Here is a 19517-nt window from a genome sequence, read left to right as displayed (position 1 = left end):
GGATTCGTAGCGCAGCGCGGCTCACCGCTGCACCGACGCTCCCCACAATTGCATGAGTCACACGCACGCACGCACACTTCTCACGCACGCTCACTCCTCGTACGCACCTCTTGTACCCACGTGCATTCACACACAAAAGCATTCGACACACGTTAAAGTCGAGTCACACACACACAGAGTCATTACAAACACCTCCCGTACAGCCTTGAACAGAATGCGCTCGCCTTTGACGAGTACCCTCGTGCGCTGTGTACAATACAGCATAAGACATCAGCACTAGGGAGACAAAGGCGGTCGAGCGTGGTGTTGGCCACCCATGCCCGGTGGCTTTGTCGTCGGCGGTGCCATAGCGAGGAACATCCGAGCCGCTTGCTGCATTCTTAGCCACTCACAAAATAATTATCCCCGAATGTTCAATGCCAGCAGGCTGCTGCCACGTCCACGCGACTTCGTAGCGTGCGGCGGAGAGCGGCAGCGCGTTGCAGTTGCCCTCGCAAGGGGCTCGCGGGTTCAGCCGCAGTGACCCCTCGCCCGTTAATGATACCAGCGGCGGGGCGTTGGACGTGGAGCGTCTGGCTTCACGGTGGCCGTGAAAGATTCTGCGCTGTGCACCCCCCCCCACCACCCCCGTCGTGATGTCCCCACTTGACTGGGGCAGTGGGCCCCTTTCCCCAAACTTCATCACCCCCCCCCCCGCTTCTCCTAAATGGTTCAGTCGCGTTGGGAATTGTAATGGGCTCGCGTTGTTTTGTTAGGTTAGAAAAAAAAGCGTGCACCGGCATCACGGTCCAAGTTTGAATAACTTTGTTCATGACCTCATTCAGAATCAGACTCTTTATTCATACTGCAGGGGGAAATCCGATGAGCTATAAAGCTCTTGTGCTCAGAGGTCCAGTAGGGGCACGGGGTCAGAATGCTACAACAAACAACAAAAACCACGATAGAAGTGCAAAGTATAGGAGAGGTAAACAATCACTACAAAATATTTGAACAAAATAATTAACATAAATTAACGACTTTTATTTTACCAGGTAAAGCCCACTGAGCTATTAGCTTCTTTTTCAGAAGAGACCTGGCCACAAATGATAGCTCAACCACGTGGCCTATCATCACGGGGTTATGTAAAGCAGCCGAATACTCGAAGCGCATGCTTTTATTGAGTAAAAAAAACCACGCGGTAACACTGTCCCCCCTCTCCCGGTAGAAGCTCGCCATCTGTGGCGCACAGCTTCGTCGAAATGTGGCGAGTATCGGCAGGGCACCGCACCTCCTGGCACTCCGAACACAACGCTCCGTTCCTGCAGGGTGTGGTCCGGGCTTGTGCCACTGCGCAGCTCCCAGACTATGGAACGTGGCTTTGCCTTTGCTTATAAGACAATAGGAGTCGTCGTTGGAGTTATTTAAACCTTTCATTCTAGATTTGAAGTTTTCGTGACTGCAAGGATCCATACCCTTTGGTTCTTTCGGTAAAGTCACGTAGAAGATTTAATTTATTTTCATTTTCTTCACCTACGTTATTTAAACCTTTTCTTCCGATTCCGTTCCGTTGATGATTCTGTTCCGATAACGTTCATCATCGGAACGGAGCCGAGGCTCCCACACGGCCACGTGGGAGGGCGTGTAGCACAGTTTGGCGCCAGCTCTCGTTGAGTTCGGTCGTGTCGCTGCGGTTCTCTGCGGCGAGGGCAATGTCTCTCAAAACAACGGCGCTACTACGCCTCTCTAAATACAATTAAAGCTAATAACCGCTTGCGCGTTCCGAGATTGAGAGTTGAACGGGACACCAATCCTGCAACTTGCAGACGTCTCACAATGGGAAAGGGTTAAGTTTGTCTTTGAAAACTCAACCTCTTTAAATTGGACTTTACTCCTGACTAGTCCTGGCCATTTTCCCTGCTCCCGTTTATTTCCTGCTGCCCATACACGGCGCATTACAAATGTACATTTTTAGAAGAGTATTTGGCTGCTATAAATTTCCACTTGCTAAGCCACTTCGTTGAGCTATCATTAGTGGCCAGGCCGCTTCTGAAAAAGAGCTACATAGCTCAGCAGGGCCTTACCTGGTAAGATAACAACGGTAAAACGGTGGTAAATGATCATTATCATCGCTACTCACCAGAGACACGCGTGACACCGGCTCCTCGAACAGCATCGCTTCGGCAGCGCTCATACTCATCTCCCCGCCACGGCCGCCACCGCTGTCCCACTCACTCACGAACGACTCCCACCTCTCCTCCATCAGCACACGCACTCTCCTCCCCACTCTCCTCCCCACTCTCCTCCGCACTCTCCTCCCCAGGCGACGGCAGCCAGCCGTGGAAATTCCTTCGGCGCTATCGCCGCTGATCTAGATGCGGAGCCGGGGGGACTCGACGGCCCTCCGGTGGCGTTCGACTCATTCGGACCACGGTTGTTGTTGCACGCAGTCCCTGCAACGTGTGTACACAGAGTTCCCTCGATGCTGTCCCAAAGCTACCTTTTTATACTGTTTTTGTTGTTGTTGTTGCTGGTCTCAGGACGCACGCGCGCGTGCACGCGCCTGATGTGGCCAGCGCAATCTGCCGGTGTGATCTGAGTGAAGCGGCATGGACGGAAGCGTGCGCGCCGTATCCCGTTCTGCCACAGAGGGCCCAAGGCCCTGTTTTGGCCATGTGTGTGTGTGTGTTTTTGGCGGTGTGTGTTTTCCCTCGTCCCCTCCCTCTGGCTGTTACAGCAGGAAAGACTTACAGTGCCGGGACCAGCGCAGGTGGCCTGTTTCAGACGCACGTCGTCTCTTCATTTACACAACTCGAAAAAAAACTTTTTTTTTTAAATAAGGCCTACTGAGCTGTATAGCTCTTTTTCAGAAGCAACGTGGCCACAAATGACAACTCAACGAAGTGGCTTATCATCACGTGGAAATTTATCGCAGCCATACTCTAAACACGTGTTCATTCTAAACGTGGAGGGAAAACCCAGAGGACCTGGAGAAAAATCCACGCGACCGCGGGGAGAGAGACACAGAAACTCCAAATATACAGGGATCGTTGGGGTCGGGATCAAACCGACGACCTCCTGGATACCAGGCGAGGTAGTTAACATCTCCTAGCCACTATGGCGACCCGCTTGCATGCTCACACGCTCACCTCCCAGCAGTGCCCGTTTATAAACGTCAAGGACACACGATTGGGGTGACTGGGATCGAGAGCGAGAGAGGTCGTCTCCAGGAACCGACTCCCAACGCTTACCAAGGGTAACGTGTTAATTAGGCACGCAATGATGAATCGATTGACCAATCAAAATCATCCATTGTGCTTGTGATACGCGTATTGGAACACTTCATGAAAGAACCGAGTGTGGTTTTTACCAGTAAAGATAATCATATTGCAACGTTACGTCAAGGGCCACGGAGCCAATGAGGCAGACGGACGATAGTAAACACAACGAGCGATACACATGCACGCACGTCGAACTTCTTTAGCGCCGTACGTAGCCAACCGTGCTAATCGGAGGTGCGGGGGATACGAGACGGACGTGACAAACGAGAGCGGTCGATTGAGACAAAAACATAACTTTCATTGTTGAACCCACCTCCCTGGGGGGGGGCCCGAATCGCTGCACGCCTGAGACACAGAGGCAGGGATCACGACGCAGGGACGCGGACGCGGGGAGACGGACAGCAAGACAAGGAGAGACGAGGCAGGAAGAGACTGAACGCCACAGACACAGAGTGGGGAGAGGTGGAGGGAGGGAGGGAGAGAGAAGAGAACGCAGGGAGAGGAGGCAGGAGAGGAGAGAGACACACAGGGAGAGGGGGGAGACAGAGGGAAACGGTGCAACATACCCGAAGATACAGAGGCAGAAAAACAGACACAGACAAAAATAAAGAGGGAGACAGACAAGGAGATAGGAACAGGGGATTAGAGACAACAACATATACTTTTTGGCATCAAATTTAGCCAAATATTTGGCTAGACAGTAAATCAAATGTGCTCTTCTGTGCACACAGCGGTGTCACCAGAGCTTCTGTGGTTTCCAGCGATCGTGCTTTCGCCGGGGGCTCCAGTTCCCCAGGCAGTCAGTTCATCCCTCTCCATTCGGGGCTTCCCACACGAACCCTCCAAGTCCACGTCAATCAAAAATCCCAAAAACACCCACTTCCGCTTCACGATCTTTCCTCCATTCACGACAACCTCCGCCGCCGATGCCAAATTCAGTCCGAGGTGACAGAATGAACAGTTGAGTCAGGACAGCTTTCGTCGTTGGCTCAACGCTGCACGGCTGCCCGCAGAGGGGTTGGGCTGCCACCTCCTGGTTGTTGTGCCAGACCTCGGCGCTGACTGACCGACCTCGCACACTCGTTGCACGAAGTGCTCCTTGCCACAGATGAAGCACACCATATCACCTCGCTGGCCTCGTCAAGGAGCGTGAACCATCGGTCACGCGAGCTCCGGTGGTCATCCCTCGCAGCATATTTATATTTTGGCTGCTCGCGGTTACCGCCGGATCATGCGGCGCTTTCAGATGCGCTTTTGCGGCTGTCTGGAACGCGCCTCCTTCTCAATATTAGGAAGCCACTGGAGCTGTGGACTTTTAAATCTACATTGAAAACTCATTTCTTGAGAACTGCTTTTTGTGTTTAGTTCGTTACCCTTCCCCCGCACCTCCAATTAGCGCAGTTGGCTACGTACGGTGATGTCACCATAACGCCCGTGCCAGACCAGGAGCACTTTGAGGCCACGTGAAGTGTCGAAGGCTCGCTGCCTGACAGGAGCTCACGGGACAGACCCAGGTGGCATGGGTTGACTGTCTGAGATGACTGGCAGACGCACCAGCTGTGCCCCCTACTGCGTCAACAACATATTATATTATATTATTATATTATATTATTATATTATTTTATTATGTTTTATTTTTATTTTATTACTTCCCTTCTACGTGACTTTACCGAAAGAACCAAGAAGACACACACACACTCTCACGCGGGTGACTTCCACGTCTCCATAGAGTGACATCACAGATGTCCAGTAGTCTCCCGACCAACGCAGATTTTCATTGTGCCTCCCTCTCCCCTCTAGGAGTAAAGTATCTCATTCTTCACGTCTCATTCTTCACGTGTCATTTCTAACCCCTCATTCTTTACCTCTCATCCCTCATCTCATTCTGCCCATCTCAATCTGCCCATCTCATTGTTCACATCTTATTCTTCACACCTCATTGCTGGCCTCACTCCGGAATATTCCACCACTCAACCAACTCGTAGATCCAGGGAGCAGGGAACACGACGCGCAGGGACCGGCGGTTTATCCGCTGCAAATCGAACGAGAAATTTGACTTCAAAACAATCATCAGAGGCACTGAGCAGGAGAAGCGGGTAATGGGATACACGGAACGACTGGCACCGGAGCTGCATTTCGACACCGTGGGTTCATCGCCATCAACGCCGTTGTCATCATCGTCGTCATCGTCGTCATCGTCGCCATAATCGCACTTATCCACCAGAGCTGCCGATGCACGCCAGGCGTCTCTCAAGGCACGTGGTGCAAATGTATGAATGTCTGTATGTTGTACGTAAGTATGTGTGTTGAACTTCTTTCACACCGTACGTAGCCAACCGTGCTAATCGGAGGTGCGGGGGAAGGAGAACTAAACACAAAAAGCAGTCCTAAAGTTACGAGTTTTCAATCTAGCTGATGATTTTAAAGTGCACAGCTCCGGTGGCTTCCTAATATCGGAAGGAAGAGCATTCCAGATGGCCGCAGAAGCGCACCTGAAAGTGCGCGATGCAGTCACCGTCTTTGTTCGATGGCGAGCCAAAAGCCGCTGCTGCGAGGATGACCGGAGTTCACGTGATGGTTGATGCTCCTTGACGAGATCAGCGAGGTGTTGCGGTTGATTTGTGGCGAGCACTTTGATTGCGACCTTATAATGAATTAATTCGGCAACCGAAAGCCAACGCAGTTTAGTGAGCACCGGACGGACACGGTCGGATCTTGCAGTACCCATCATGACGCGTGCCAGAGAATTTAGTGCACGCTGTAGCCTGGTAATGCTTTTTGCCAGACATCTCGTAGAGTAGGGGGCTGCAATAACATTTACACCGTGCGGCTGCGTGGAGATCTCTTACAGCCAGGAATGCTCCGGTACCGATAGTGTGGCGCCCCAAACGTGAATGGGAGCGCCGCAGACGCACACCGCGGAGATGCGGCCGGCGCCCAAAGGAAACCACGGGGTCACCGAGGGCTGTGGAATTCCGCAGCCAGGATGTGACTTCCTTAATGTCGCTTCGTGTCTCTGGTGGGCAGCATGGGGCAGATTTAAGTGGCACACCACGACCGCGGCACGAGAGGGAGCCGTCCTTGACGAGCTCATGTTTACGCAAATCAGGAATCCTTGGAGAGGGGGGGCATGGATGATAACTGCGCATCTGCAGTTATCATCCAGACCAGAGGGCGGTGAGTACGAGAAGCTCCGCTTGATAAAGTTGAGAATTTTTCAAGTTTTTTAATGCGCACAACAACAACAACAACAAAACTGAACGCAAATTGGTTGAGTAGGAGGCCTGGTGGGGAGGTGAGGCCCACTGGGGTGATCAATCGAAAAGGTGAAGGTAGGAGATGTGATGATGATGTAGGTGGAGAAGCTCAGAGACACGCAGAGGGAGGTGGAGAGAGACGCATCGAGACATGGGGGGGGGGGGGGACAAGGAAAACGTAATTTGTGGGTACGCAAAGATGGCCTGGGCCATGGATACTCACGGAAAGTACCTGAGAGAGAGAGAGGAGGGAGGGAAACATGCACGCACAGAGAAACGCGGAGACGCACAGAGAGAGAGAGAAATGTGGAGACGCACTGAGGGAGAAATGTGGACACGCGGAGAGTGCCAGCAATGCAATGGTTCCCTTTGCTCTGCGTCACGGGAGTACACACCACCCCATCTCCTCCACACCGCCCCATCACCTCCACACCGCCCCATCTCCTCGTCTCTCCACTCGGAGTCTGAACGTGAATCCTCAATCTCCGGCACCGCACGGTCACCTTAACGAAGAAGTCAGACGGCGGCGTGAAATACAACTCGATTTTTTTTTTTTATCCGTCTAAATCATCTGCCAATCCTTCGGGATCCACGGCACAGAGCGGAAGAGCCATGTATCTCTGTGAAGGAATCACGAATGTCGGGATGATGGGTTAGAGGCCCCCGCTGTCCTGTGCCAGGCTGTCACACATTGCGGTGACTGCGTTTCATTGCAGGAAGTTAGAATTGCGTGAACTTCCCATACCTTTGTTGGTCCTCCAGCATCAGCACAATCCATGGGGCAGATAGCCCCGTAGGTGTCCACTTTCCTCTCTGTCTTGTGCCAATGCGCCCAAGTAGTGGCCCACGTCTTGCTGGCACCAATCTCTTGTGATGTCGTCCTCAGGGCATTCTCTGTGAGCTCTTCCCCTCTCTCCGGTTCCTTCCATTTCTCTGAACAACAACACACTGTTAATTATCCTGTTGTTGTCCATCCTACGTGTGTCCAAACAGTGTCAGTTTCCTTCTCCCCACTGCCTGCCTGCATCGGTTTGTATTCTTACTTCTACGTTGGTCACTCTTTGGGTCCAGTTTAGATGCAGCATCCTTCTGTAGCAAGACCTTTCGAATGCCAATGTCTTATCTCTTGTCAGTCTTTTTTAATATCCAAGTCCCGCAGGCATACAAAGCTGTGGTTCTTAAGATGTTCCATTTGGTATTGTAGCTGATTTGCTTGCTTCTCCAGATATTATTGAGTCGTGCCATCACCCCAGCAGAGGGCGCGCAATTTTGTTAGAGACCAGCAGAACTCCTCTCATCTTTCTCCATAGTATCGGCAGGAGTGGCTGAGACGCGGCAGGAGTGGCTGAGACGCGGCAGGAGTGGCTGAGACACGGCACGAGCTGCTTCCCTTATCCGCGTTTCTCCGGGTGTCCATGCGCGGGGACTAAAGGAGTTATTGAGCCCGAAAAATTATCCGGGAACAGCAGCCCCCCATTCTTTAGATTATTTGGCTTCTGCTATAAATTTGCACACAATAAGCCACTTTGATGAGATATCATTTGTGGCCAGGTCGCTTCTGAGAAATAAGCTAATAGCTCTGTGGGCTTTACCTGGTGAGATAAAAAAGTGTTTTTTTTGTCATTTGTTTACCTTTCCTACACTTTGCACTCTTATCGTGTTTTTTGTATTGTTTGTTGTTGTAACCTTCTGACCCGCCCCCACCTGGGCATCTGTCATAAAGAGCTTCATAGCTCATCGGATTCCTCCGGTATAAATAAAGATTCTGATTCAACACCCGACAAGAGGAGTTTCACTCTCCCGAAAGACACAAACAACGTGCCAACGAGTTGCCACTTCAGCAGCGCCGCTTGTGTGTTGGAGATCAAACCAACAACGCCTACAATTTCACGTTTCGCCGGTGATTACAATCGGCTTCATTGGGCGATTGCCAGAATTGATACATGGCTGTGGTCGGTTCAAGGTGGGTTTCACGGTGCACGCACATTTAAGCGATCTAACCCCACAAAAACTTAATCGCGAATAATATTGGGCGTGAAAGCCTACACGTGTAAAACGTAAATGTATTTATGTATTAGATGTATTTACACAATGTTACATGAACAGAGTTTTAAGTGTTTTTTTTTAAACCCGTACAACTAAATTTGGCCATGGTGGCACCAGCGGTAAAGCGAGCGGCTCCCAATGGGAAGGTTGTGAGTTCAACTCTCGGTTGGGGGGGGGGGGTTGACTCAGCCCATCATCCATTCAGGGTCGATAAAATAGATACCACGGGGAGGGGATGGATGTTCAAGGTACCACCCCATAGTGGAGCGATCACTGCTGCACAGGATGCGTATGGACAACCAGGTCATTTGGCGCATGTAGGTTACTTTATTTCCTAAACCTTGTTTTTGTAAACCCCCCCCCCACCCATTTTGCCTTTTACTTTGCCCCTTCTCCATTTACCTTCCATTCCCCACGTGAAAAATAAATCCGCTTCACTCGCACGTTCCCACGTAAGTGGGACGCAGTGAGCCAATTTCAACCCACCCCCCCCACCCCTCCGTTCCCCCCAACCCATGAGCTCTGTGTTCGGGGCATTGTGCCCGCGGAATTTCTGTGCCCCCGCCTCTCCGTTGTTATTGCCTCGCATTCTGCCCCCGTGCTCTTGTCGAATTAAACAAAAATTAGTAACCACGCGATGGGGTCAAGTCGACAGTGACTGTCCACATGGATGCACTCTGTCGGAACGTGGAATTTCAACCACTGGCTTCAGGGCTGCAAACTGGAGGTCGGCACAGACCTTCGCAAACGTAACCAGCAAGTGCAAAACCAGCGAGCAGGACGCAATGCACAACTGGATTTTCACAAGCGCCCATCTTGTAGCGGGGTGTGTCGACCACCAGTCCCTTCGGGGCCGAGTTTCAACGCACAGCGCGACCTCCCTTGCTCTCCTCCACCTCCTCGCAGTACGGAACGCGGGAGTCAACAATGGGTGCTGTTCTCGCATGGGCGGAGGGCCGTCGAGTCCGGGCGTATCCCTTGCCTCGGCCTTTTGTCCACTGGCTGCACCGGGACGGAGAGATCTGCGGAGCCCAAGTGAGATTCTGCCGATGAATGTGAATGGCACCCTGCCGACGTGCCTCGAGTGGCCGTAACTCAGCGCGCGCAAGGTTTACACCCCCGACAAAGGGAGTTGAATAACACAGCACAGCTGCCTAAACATGCACGGACATCTTTGCAACGCTACGAATTGTGTACGGTGTGAGGATTCTCCCAGGGCCGCTACATGGGAGGACGGTACAGGGGGTCTGAGCGACGGCGGATGGAGAAATTTGACCGGCCTGTTCGCCGTCGTCTCTTATTCGAATCATTTCTGTGCTACCCTGCACTATGAACCCGGCGACCCGAGTTCGATTCTCGCTCACGGCCACCAACATCGGTGATGATTAATTATCTGAACCGGTCCTGAGCCTCCCCGAGGTTGACTCGGCCTCACATGAGTACCTGGTGCGGTGTGTAAACATCGTCATTGGGGAGAAAAAGGAGGCCGGGCGTGGTGCTGGCCACCCACTCCCTCGTGTGCCGTGCCATCCTTTATAGGTGCTCCCTAACAGCGCTTGCCCCAAAAGTGGATCGAAAACTATACGGGAGATCTTTGTCCATGCGCGCTTGTTGCGTGCGGCTCCATTGCTCAAAGGTTTCCTGCATTTGTTGCTCTTTCTCATTTAATCTGACAGCTGCCACTGGATTGGGAAGGGGCCTTTGTCCCACCGAGCCATGAGGGAGAAAGTTTCAGTTCACTGGGCCCTACGTGGACAGTGCCCACCAGTTGTGCAGCATGGGGGCATTCATTATCTGCCTCCAACATGTTTTTTATTAACTAAATAGCCATTTTTACAAGAATCTTTCAGTTTAACACGAAGGTTTCGCGATCAATATCATCCATAATGCAGGTTTTTTTGGGTTAGATCGCGTACATTTATAAATGTGTCGTTAAACTCGCCACCACCCAACACAAACAATTAGTAAGGTTTGTCACGTAAACATTTTTTTTCTCTCCAACACACTGGTGTGCTGTACTAGTAACGAATTGGCATGTTCTGTTAACATGACAAACCTTTCTAATTTAACGACACATTTATATATTTAGTCGATCTAGCCCAAACAAAAACCTGTATTATGAACAATCTTGCAATTGGAACCGTGGCACAAACAACGGCTAAATCCGTGGGCCCAGTTTCGCCTCCTCGCAACTCGCGAGGAGGCGAAAGACGCACCAAAAACTTGCATTCAGTGTCAATGAAGTTATACAGAGTTGGTCACGCACACAAAGATAAAGATCCCCCGTATAGCCTTAACAGACTGTAGAGGCAAGTGCTGTTAGCGAGCACCTTTCAAGGCCAGCACGGCACACGAGGAGGTGGGTGGCCAACACCACGCCCGGCCGCCTTTGTCTCCCTAGTGGCGATGTTTACACATCGCACCAGGTAATCATTTGAGGCTGAGTCGACCTAGGGGAGGTCCAGGACCGGTTCAGATAATCATCACTGGTGTTCGCCATGAGTGGGAATCGAACCTGGGTAGCCAGGTTTGTAGCGCAGCGTAGCGCTAACCGCTACACGACTGCGCAATGCTCCGAATTCACAGCACATAATGATGCATTAATGGGGCTATGAAGAAGGTAATCACCATGCATAGCAGGTGCTATCGGCTGTGAGGGCACGGTGTGGATAGCATCACCAAGTAAGTAATGATAATAATTAAACTTACAACTCATCTATTTAGTATTTCACCGGGCCACAAATGATAGCTCAACAAAGTGGCTTATCACGTGGACATTTATAGTAGCAGCCAAATACTCTGAACGTGGCGTGATGATTATAAATGTGGGCGGGGGGGAACTGGAGAACCCAGAGAAAAATCCACACAACCACCAGGGAGAGAGAGACACGCAAACCTCAAAGGGTCCGTCCATAAATGACGTCACGCGATTTTGGACAATTTTGCCCCCCCCCCCTTGTCATACGGCGTCACAAAAAGTCAGATCCTCCCCCCCTCAGATATGACGTCACAAAGCTTTGCCCCCCCAAAATAAAACATGCTTCAAATCGCTTTAAACTATTGTCATTGTAGTGCGTATTTAATGTGGCGCTGCACTCTGATGTTGTAGGAGAAACCATTTAATAAAAAGTATATTTAATTAAGTAGAACGTGTCGTCTACATTTATTTTAAGTTGCGCATTTTGATGTGACGTCACATAATCAAACGGCGATCACAGTTTGGTTATTGACGACACCGCTGCAACTCAAGGCCATCACGAGGGCTCTCTGTGTTACATCGTCTGGAGTAGTTTCGCAGTAAGGGTGGACAACGTTACTTTGTTTGTGTGATTTTCCGATCACTTCAATGGTTCTCAAGGAGAAGCCACGTGGCCCTCCAACCCTTGTCCCACGGGGGGGGGGCTTACGTAAGGTGATTTATAAATGTGTGAAATTAAACCGTACGTGAGAGCCATTGATGAATAATCACGCGTGACTCTGCCAATGTAAAATAACTACGATAACATTTCGATCCATATGGTGGGCTAGAACGAAATAAAAGGCCCTTTCTGAACTCACTCGCGGTAAACAAAGCGGTTGCCAACAGCAACCGTCGAGCGCGGGAAAGTGACGTCACGCGTGCGGAGCGTCCATTTAATTCTTATTTTATTTGCTTGCAGTTACCAGCTAGTGAGGATAACCTCACAAAATGGACATTTGGCAAAAATATTGACGTTCGCTATTCATACATTTGCTTCTCAGAACCAGATTGGGTCAGGCATGGGGTGATACTCGGTTGAAAGTAAAATTCAACAAGGGGTACAGTAGCCAAACAAGGTTGAGAATTACTGGGTTACGTAATGTATCGTGCAGGTTGCATGCAACATTAAGAATCAGAGCAATGGGGCCGTCCATAAATGACGTCACGCGATTTTGGACGATTTTTGATCCCCCCCCCCTTCGTCACACGGCGTCACAAAAAGTCAGACCCCCCCCTCAAATATGACGTCACAAAGCTCTGCTCCCCCCCCCCCCCCCCCCCCCAGAAAAATAAAACATGCTTCAAATCGCTTTAAAATATTGTCATTGTAGTGCGTATTTAATGTGGCGCTGCACTCTGATGTTGTAGGATAAAAATGTATTAAAAAGTATATTTAATTAAGTAGAACGTGTTTATATTTATTTCAAGTTGCGCATTTTGATGTGACGTCACATTTCTCAAACCCCCCTCCCCACCCTCGTCACACATCGTCACAAATGTCTGACCCCCCAGGTGCGTGATGTCATTTATGGACGGCCCCAATGTGACTTGGTCTGGCTCTCTGAGCCTGGGCATGGATTGTGAACCGCAGACATCAAAAGAGGAGCCAAGTGGCCCTCCAAGCCTTGGGCACGAACACGATGCAACGCGATTCGGGGTTCGTCGATATACGTTGTACGGTCTGTTCTGGATGACCAGCGTCACACGCTACTGGAGAGTTTTTATTTTCCATTTGTGCATCATCAGGTATCCGCATCTGTCTGCCACGGTTTGTGCAGCGGTTGCGGTCGAGGGTGCTCGGTGATCGATCGAGAGGCCGCGGTGGGTGGGACCTACGACTTCACCAACAATGGGGAATAAACATCGCTCGGTCGGAATAAACGTGTTGGTAATCATCGCTCCCCACCCCCTCCACTACTAGCACTTGGCAGGACCCTCCGGAAAAATAAAAGAGTCACGGGAGTCAGCGAGGCTTCCTGGGTAAACAAGCGGCGTGATAACAAGTAAATAATGAAGAGATTGATAAATAATGGACCCTGCCCTCGAATGATGCCTGTGGGCCCTTGGCAGCGGTGATGCCAATGGCAGCGTTGCCGTGGCGACGCCGGTGACCGCGTGCGCTCTCACAGCCGCTTCTGTCGATCCACCGCGAGGTGAGAGGGCCTCGCCACGTCCATGCAGGTCGCGGGGGTCACTTGACCCTACTTCGACGCGTTTGGTGAAGCGGGGGGGGGGGCGTAGATCTAGAAGCATAGACGTTCAGTACAACAATAGTAGATTGTGCTCCACTGGGACTCCTCACCACGTGACGACGATGACGATTTTGTTTATTGGGATGATGATGATGGTGAGAATGATGGTTACGAGGAATTATGATATTCATGTCAACAATGTAATTATTGTTAATTGTGATGAATGTGACTGACGACGGTGAACCTGAACTTTGGCTAACGATGACTCTGATGAACATCAATTAGACCACAACACTCTCACACGCACAAAAAAACACCTGATTATCTCAATGCGCCCTTCCATCTGCCTATTAAAACGCAACAACTGCTACGCACTTGTGGACTTCAAACCCCCAATCCCAGAACCCGTTTCCCATTTCTGCGAAAATCGACATCAATTATGCACATTCCATCGGCTCTGGCCAAAGCCGGTTTCAAAAGAGCATTTAAGCGAGACCAGACACTGACGTCACGGGCCGTGACACGGCGGGCGACGGTGGTGGTGGCGGTGGTGGTGGCAGGAGTGGCAGGGGTGGTGGTGGCAGGGTGACGGTCTGGCTCCACAACTTCGCAGGGCTTCGTCAGCAGCCCAAGAGACCGCCCCCCGGGGCATTGTCACCGGCAGGCAGCGCCCCGGCACGCGTCCGTTGACCCATCAGCAAGCCACGAGGAGCCCAGCCACCGCGAGGTCGATTCCCCGCTCGCGGCCCACCAACGCCAGTGACGATTACTTTGAAATGCTATCGAGTGCTGATGTCAGTGTGTGTGTGTGAGAGATGCTGCGTTTGTCTGGGCCTCCTCTAGATCGACTCAACCGCAAATGAGTACCTGGTGTGGAGCGTAAACATTGTTACTTGGGGAGACAAAGGCGGCCTGGCGTGGTGCTGAACGCACATCCCCACCATCGTGTGCCGTGCCGGCCTTCGCAGGTGCTGCTCGCTCACAGCACTTGCCCCACAAGGTCTGTTATGGCTATGCTCCAACCCGCGAGCGGAAGGTTGCAAGTTCGAATCCCGCTCAGCGAGCGGACATGGACCCATCGTCGTCCCTCCACAGCTGGCGGAATGGAAGTTGAGAGTCGTCACCCCTGTGGGGAGACCGGCCCCTGCCACGCGAATGTTGAATTTCTGTCATTGGCTCAGGGGCAACTCGTTTAGAGTGAAGAGACACGACGATGGATGAAAATCGTAATTACGCGTGAAGTTGCTCGACGGCTCGCGTGGTATTAATGACAGATTCAACCGAAACACGGCCACGTGAGCAGAATCAAGTGATTGTGCCGAGCTTTCCCACGAGTCCACGGCACGCAAACAAGTTTCTGAAAAAGAGCGTTTCGGATACCACATTCGGCACCTCCGATGAGCACGGTTGGCTACGTACGGTGCGAAAGAATACGTATGAACATATTCACGTCGCAAAACAGGAGCAACTACTACATCATTCCGAAGCCGACGATAACACCCCCCCACCCCGCTCCCCCCGACCGCACCGAGCTAAGGCAGCAGGGGACCGTCTACGTGACTGCGTGGCCCTGCGTGGCCCCGCGTGGCCCCACTGCCAGCCTGCGTGTGGTTCTGTGGTTTGCGCGGGAGGGGAGCGGGGGGAGGGTCCAGCGACTCGATCCCTGCCATTGCTTAATAACGTTCAGTTGGGGCATTACCTGGAGCAGTTTCGCCACCGTTGCTGCTGCTTCTGCTGCTAATCGCAGCAATTCTGTTGGCGATGATGATGATGATGCCGATGATGCTGATGATGCCGATGATGCTGATAACGTTGATGTCATTCATTTACGAGGTTCTTTTACATCTCGAGACCCTCTCGTCAGGAGCAGGGCCGTCCCTATGGTACACGGCGAATCGGGGAGACCGCCCCGGGCCTCGTGCTTTGGGGGGGGAGAGGGGGTCCCCGTGATTCTTCGTCACGGTGTCAGATGGAATACTGCTGGCGGAGGGGCGGCCCGCACGGTGGGATATGCCCCAGGCCCCCACACCCCTTGTATGGATGGCCCTGATTCAGGAGATTTCGCCAGCAGGAGAACCGCAGCACGCGGAGAGGAATCCGACACGCAACAGGGCCGACAGGCAATCACGTCGTCCACGCGGGTGGGTTCACATCCCTCACTTCGCTTAGCTCTGTTGCTCTCGTCGCCTCGCGGCCCGGCTCGTGGTGGAGTTTTACAAATCTGCATCGTGGGCGGCAAGGGTGGCAGATTGGGGTGAATAACTCGCGCCTCACAGCAAGTCGGGCCCCTGGGTTCGATTGCCGACCCAGGTGCCTTTCTGCGTGGAGTTTGTTCTCCCTCTGTTCTACGCGGATTTGCTCCGAGCTCTTCTGTTTCTGGTCATATTTGTTGTTAAAGTTTTGCTTACTGGCTTCCTGCCGTACGTTCGGCCAAGTGTGCGGAAGTGACGTCACCACAAACGCCTGTGTGGTGACCATAAACGCCTGTGTGGTGACGTCATCCGCATCCCGCAGAGTTGAGCCAAGTTCAAAGTGTCCCTGCTGACGTCAACCCCTCCCCCCACCCACCCTCCACCCCCCACCCACCACCCCCCACCCACCCTCTACCCCCCCACCCTCCACCCCCCACCCTCCCCCAACCTCCCCCCCACCCTCCACCCCCCCTCAACCCTCCACACTCCCCCCACCCTCAACCCTCCACCCTCCCCCCACCCTCCATCCTCCCTCCACCCTCCCCCCACCCTCCCCCAACCTCCATCCTCCCACCACCCTCCCCCAACCTACCCCCCACCCTCCATCCTCCCACCACCCTCCCCCAACCTCCCCCCCACCCCCACCGTGGGTCCTGCGCAATCGCACGGGGCACTGCTCGAGCGAGGGTCGTGTGAGGCCACCTTCACTAATTAATTCATTAACTAACGATGATGGCTGGGGGGCTGGGGGGCAGCGGTCGGGACGGCGAGGGGGGGGGGGATTGGCTGAGGACTTGAGAGAGATTTGTCGCGAACGGGAAACGAGGGAGAGTTAAGAAGTGGAGAAAGAGACCAAGGGAGTGGGTTTGTGGGACGGGGGTGATTTGATATTTCCATGACCGCCGCGTTGACGCCCGAAAAGCCCTGAGCCCCCCGCTAACAGCTATAAACTAATAGCTATAAACTAAACTATTTTCTATTTTACCGGGTAAGACGCACTGAGCTATATCGCTCTTGTAAAGAAGTGACCTGGCAACAAATGATAGCTCAACGAAGTTGCTAATAATGTGGAAATGTATAGCAGCAAAACACTCGAAACGCGTGATGTTGATTCTGAACGTGCAGGCAAAAAACCGGAGGGACCGGAGAAAAAACAAACGCGACCACAGGGAGAGAGAGAGAGACACGCAAAACCCCAAATATGCAGCGGTCGTCCATATCGCGATGGAACCCACGACCTCCTGCATACCAGGCGAGGTAGTTAACATCTCGCCGGCGCGGTGCCCCTGTGGCATCTGAGACGTGAACTCCGAACCAACGGGCCCCCCCACGTCAGCTCAGATGCCCCGCGGTGGCACGTGACCGCAGAGTTCGAGAGAGACGCGAAGGGTTCGGCAGGGATGTCCAGCACTCGGGATTGGGAGCACCCTCGCGCCGGACCGCTGCGCCAGACAATTTTGGCTCCATTCATCTCGGCTCCCAACATCGTTGTCGTCATCATCACGATTCCATGGGGCAGATCAAGACCGTAATTATAATATATATTTGGGGGGACGCATCCCCGCATCCCTCCAATATTCAAATATGCTCAAAATGTCCCGCCCAATATATTGCTATAAAATAGATGTCTGTTTATATGATTGTGGTTATGGTTGTACTTTATTAATCCCTAATCTCTGCCATTACATACAATGAAACAAGAAAAAAAAACAGAGCAATGTAATACAATACACTATTAGACATTATTGTAAAAAATAAATAAAAAGTCCATCTTATGTGTTAGTGATTTTTTTTTTTAGGCAGGAAATGAGTTTTCAAATTTAGATTTTTTTTCTGGGGGGAGGGACCCCCAGACCCCCTGGAAGATTTGGTCCCCCCCAATGTTGACTCCATGGCTACGGCCTTGGGGCCGAGGTGTTCCACTGCAACATTTCGTCATTTGTTTCCACGTTTCTCTCTTGTCTTGTGCCAATACACCCAAGTAGTGGCCCACGTCTTGCTGGCACCAATCTCTTGTGAGGTCGTCGCCAAGCCATTCTCTCTGAGCTCTCCCTCTCTTTGCGGTTCCTTACATGTTTCTGAACAACACACTTAAATTGTTCCTGCTGTTGTCCATCCGACATATGCGTGTCCAAATAGTGTCAGTTTCCTTACCATCACTGCCCGCATCGTCAGGTTGTAATCTTCTATGTGCAACATTTTTCTTACTTCTACGCTGGCCTTTCTTTGGGTCCAACTTAGATGCCGCAGTGTCCTTCTGCAGCAATACATTTTGAGCGCCAATATCTTATCTCTGTCGGTCAAGCACTTAACGCCCCCCCCTCGCCCCCAAATGCTTTCCTTCTCCATGTCATTCGGCCAACCCCCACGCCCACCCCAGCAAGCCACGAGATGCGTAGGGAAAATGTTCGGCAGAGCCGGCAGGAATGTGGGAGAGGTCAGAGGGAGGTGTGGTCAGGAAACGCAACGAGAATGACGCTGGGAGAACACAAACTTTGAAACAGAGTTTCAGCGTACGTTTTGGTTATGTTTGCCGAGTAAACGCCTGCATTTCTCGTGATTTTTATCCAGGTGTTTTCAAGCCTCGCAGCAAGAAGGGGCCTAGGTTTGACTCCCGACTTGGGCACCTTTCTCTGTGGAGTACTGTATGTATGTTCCCCCCTTGTTCTGAAAGGGTTTCCTCCGAGTTCTCCGTTTTTCTGTCATACATTTTTTAAAGTTTTGCTGGCTGGCTGGCTCACGCGTGGGCAAGGTGAGAGATCCACCATGACCCCTCGAGGTCACGGCTGGTTCCAGGGTCAGCACAGGTAGACGGTGCCGGCACGGAGCCACACACAGAGCCACACTGTCACTGTCACGACCATGGTGCCATCGCTCGCACGGTCACGGGCCGGATTGCCAGCTCGTGGCAGGGGGTACCGGTCCAACCGTGACCTATGAATGACGGGGGTCTGGCACGCGTTTCACTTGGGACGGATACGAGGCTCATATAACTCGAGAAAGCCACGGCATTCCAGTTTCATAGTCAATGATTTGAAGAAAAACCTTCAAGTTTTACTATCCAAAAGTTATAATGACAGCGCCCCCCATTTGTGTTCCTGGCAAGGTCCCCAGGGCCTGGAGGGCTTCACCTCGGGCCAAACTTTTACGAGCTCACATGACGCAAAACCTCGCGGTGCATGCGTGTGGCGTAGCGGTTAGCGCTTCGAACCCGGCAACCCGAGTTCGAATTCCCGTTCACGACCAACACCAGTGACGATTCTTTGAATCGGTCCAGAGCCTCCCCTAGGTCGACTCAGCCTCAAATGAGTACCTGGGGAGACAAAAATGTCCGGGCGTGGTGCTGGCCGCCCACCCCTCGCGCGCCGTGCCGTCCTTCATAGGTGCCCGCTAACAGCACTTGCCCCAACAGTCTGTTCAGGCTATACGGGGGATCTTTGTCTTTGTGAGCATTACCAACACTTTTTTTTGGGAGGGCCACGAGTCTGAATCTGGTCACATGCACGCTTGGCAGGACAAGATGTGTTTTATCCCAGCGAGTGCTGGAAATACCATCTTGGGGGTGAGCTTTCGTGCAGCGGCACACAACGCCTGTGACCTTATTGGCTGCCCTGACCGGAGCCGTTTGGTCGTCCACCCCACCCCGCTAACCCAAAGCGTGGGATATTTTTGGTTACGTAATAAACAAACATGAAAGCGATCTATTTCTTTACACTTTTCCCTTTTTGTATGCAACGTGTCCACCCACACAACGTGTTTCAAAGCCGCAGAAGTCTCGCGGCGACTCTGACGCAGCGCTCCACTGCGCCCCCCCCCCCCCCCCAGGAGAGCGA

The 19517-nt window shown here is 52.1% G+C and overlaps 1 protein-coding gene across 2 annotated transcripts in view; it reads right to left on the bottom strand.

Annotated features, from left to right (window-relative positions):
• The window catches only part of LOC144717707 (regulator of G-protein signaling 14-like), a 144382-nt gene that overhangs the window by 105559 nt on the left and 19306 nt on the right, over nt 1–19517 (bottom strand). Inside the window, exon 1 of one of the 2 annotated variants that reach the window (XM_078593284.1) lies at nt 2117–2468. The exons of the other annotated variant lie outside the window; for it this stretch is intronic. Coding sequence (XP_078449410.1) covers nt 2117–2239 — 123 coding nt within the window. The 5' untranslated portion in view covers nt 2240–2468. Of the gene's footprint in view, nt 1–2116; nt 2469–19517 lie in introns of those variants that run through there. 2 annotated transcript variants of the gene reach the window in all.

Source organism: Lampetra planeri, chromosome 4 (genome assembly GCF_965212315.1).
Source record: "Lampetra planeri chromosome 4, kcLamPlan1.2.h2, whole genome shotgun sequence".
NCBI lineage: Eukaryota > Metazoa > Chordata > Hyperoartia > Petromyzontiformes > Petromyzontidae > Lampetra > Lampetra planeri.
This window is presented reverse-complemented; position numbering and strand designations above follow the sequence as displayed.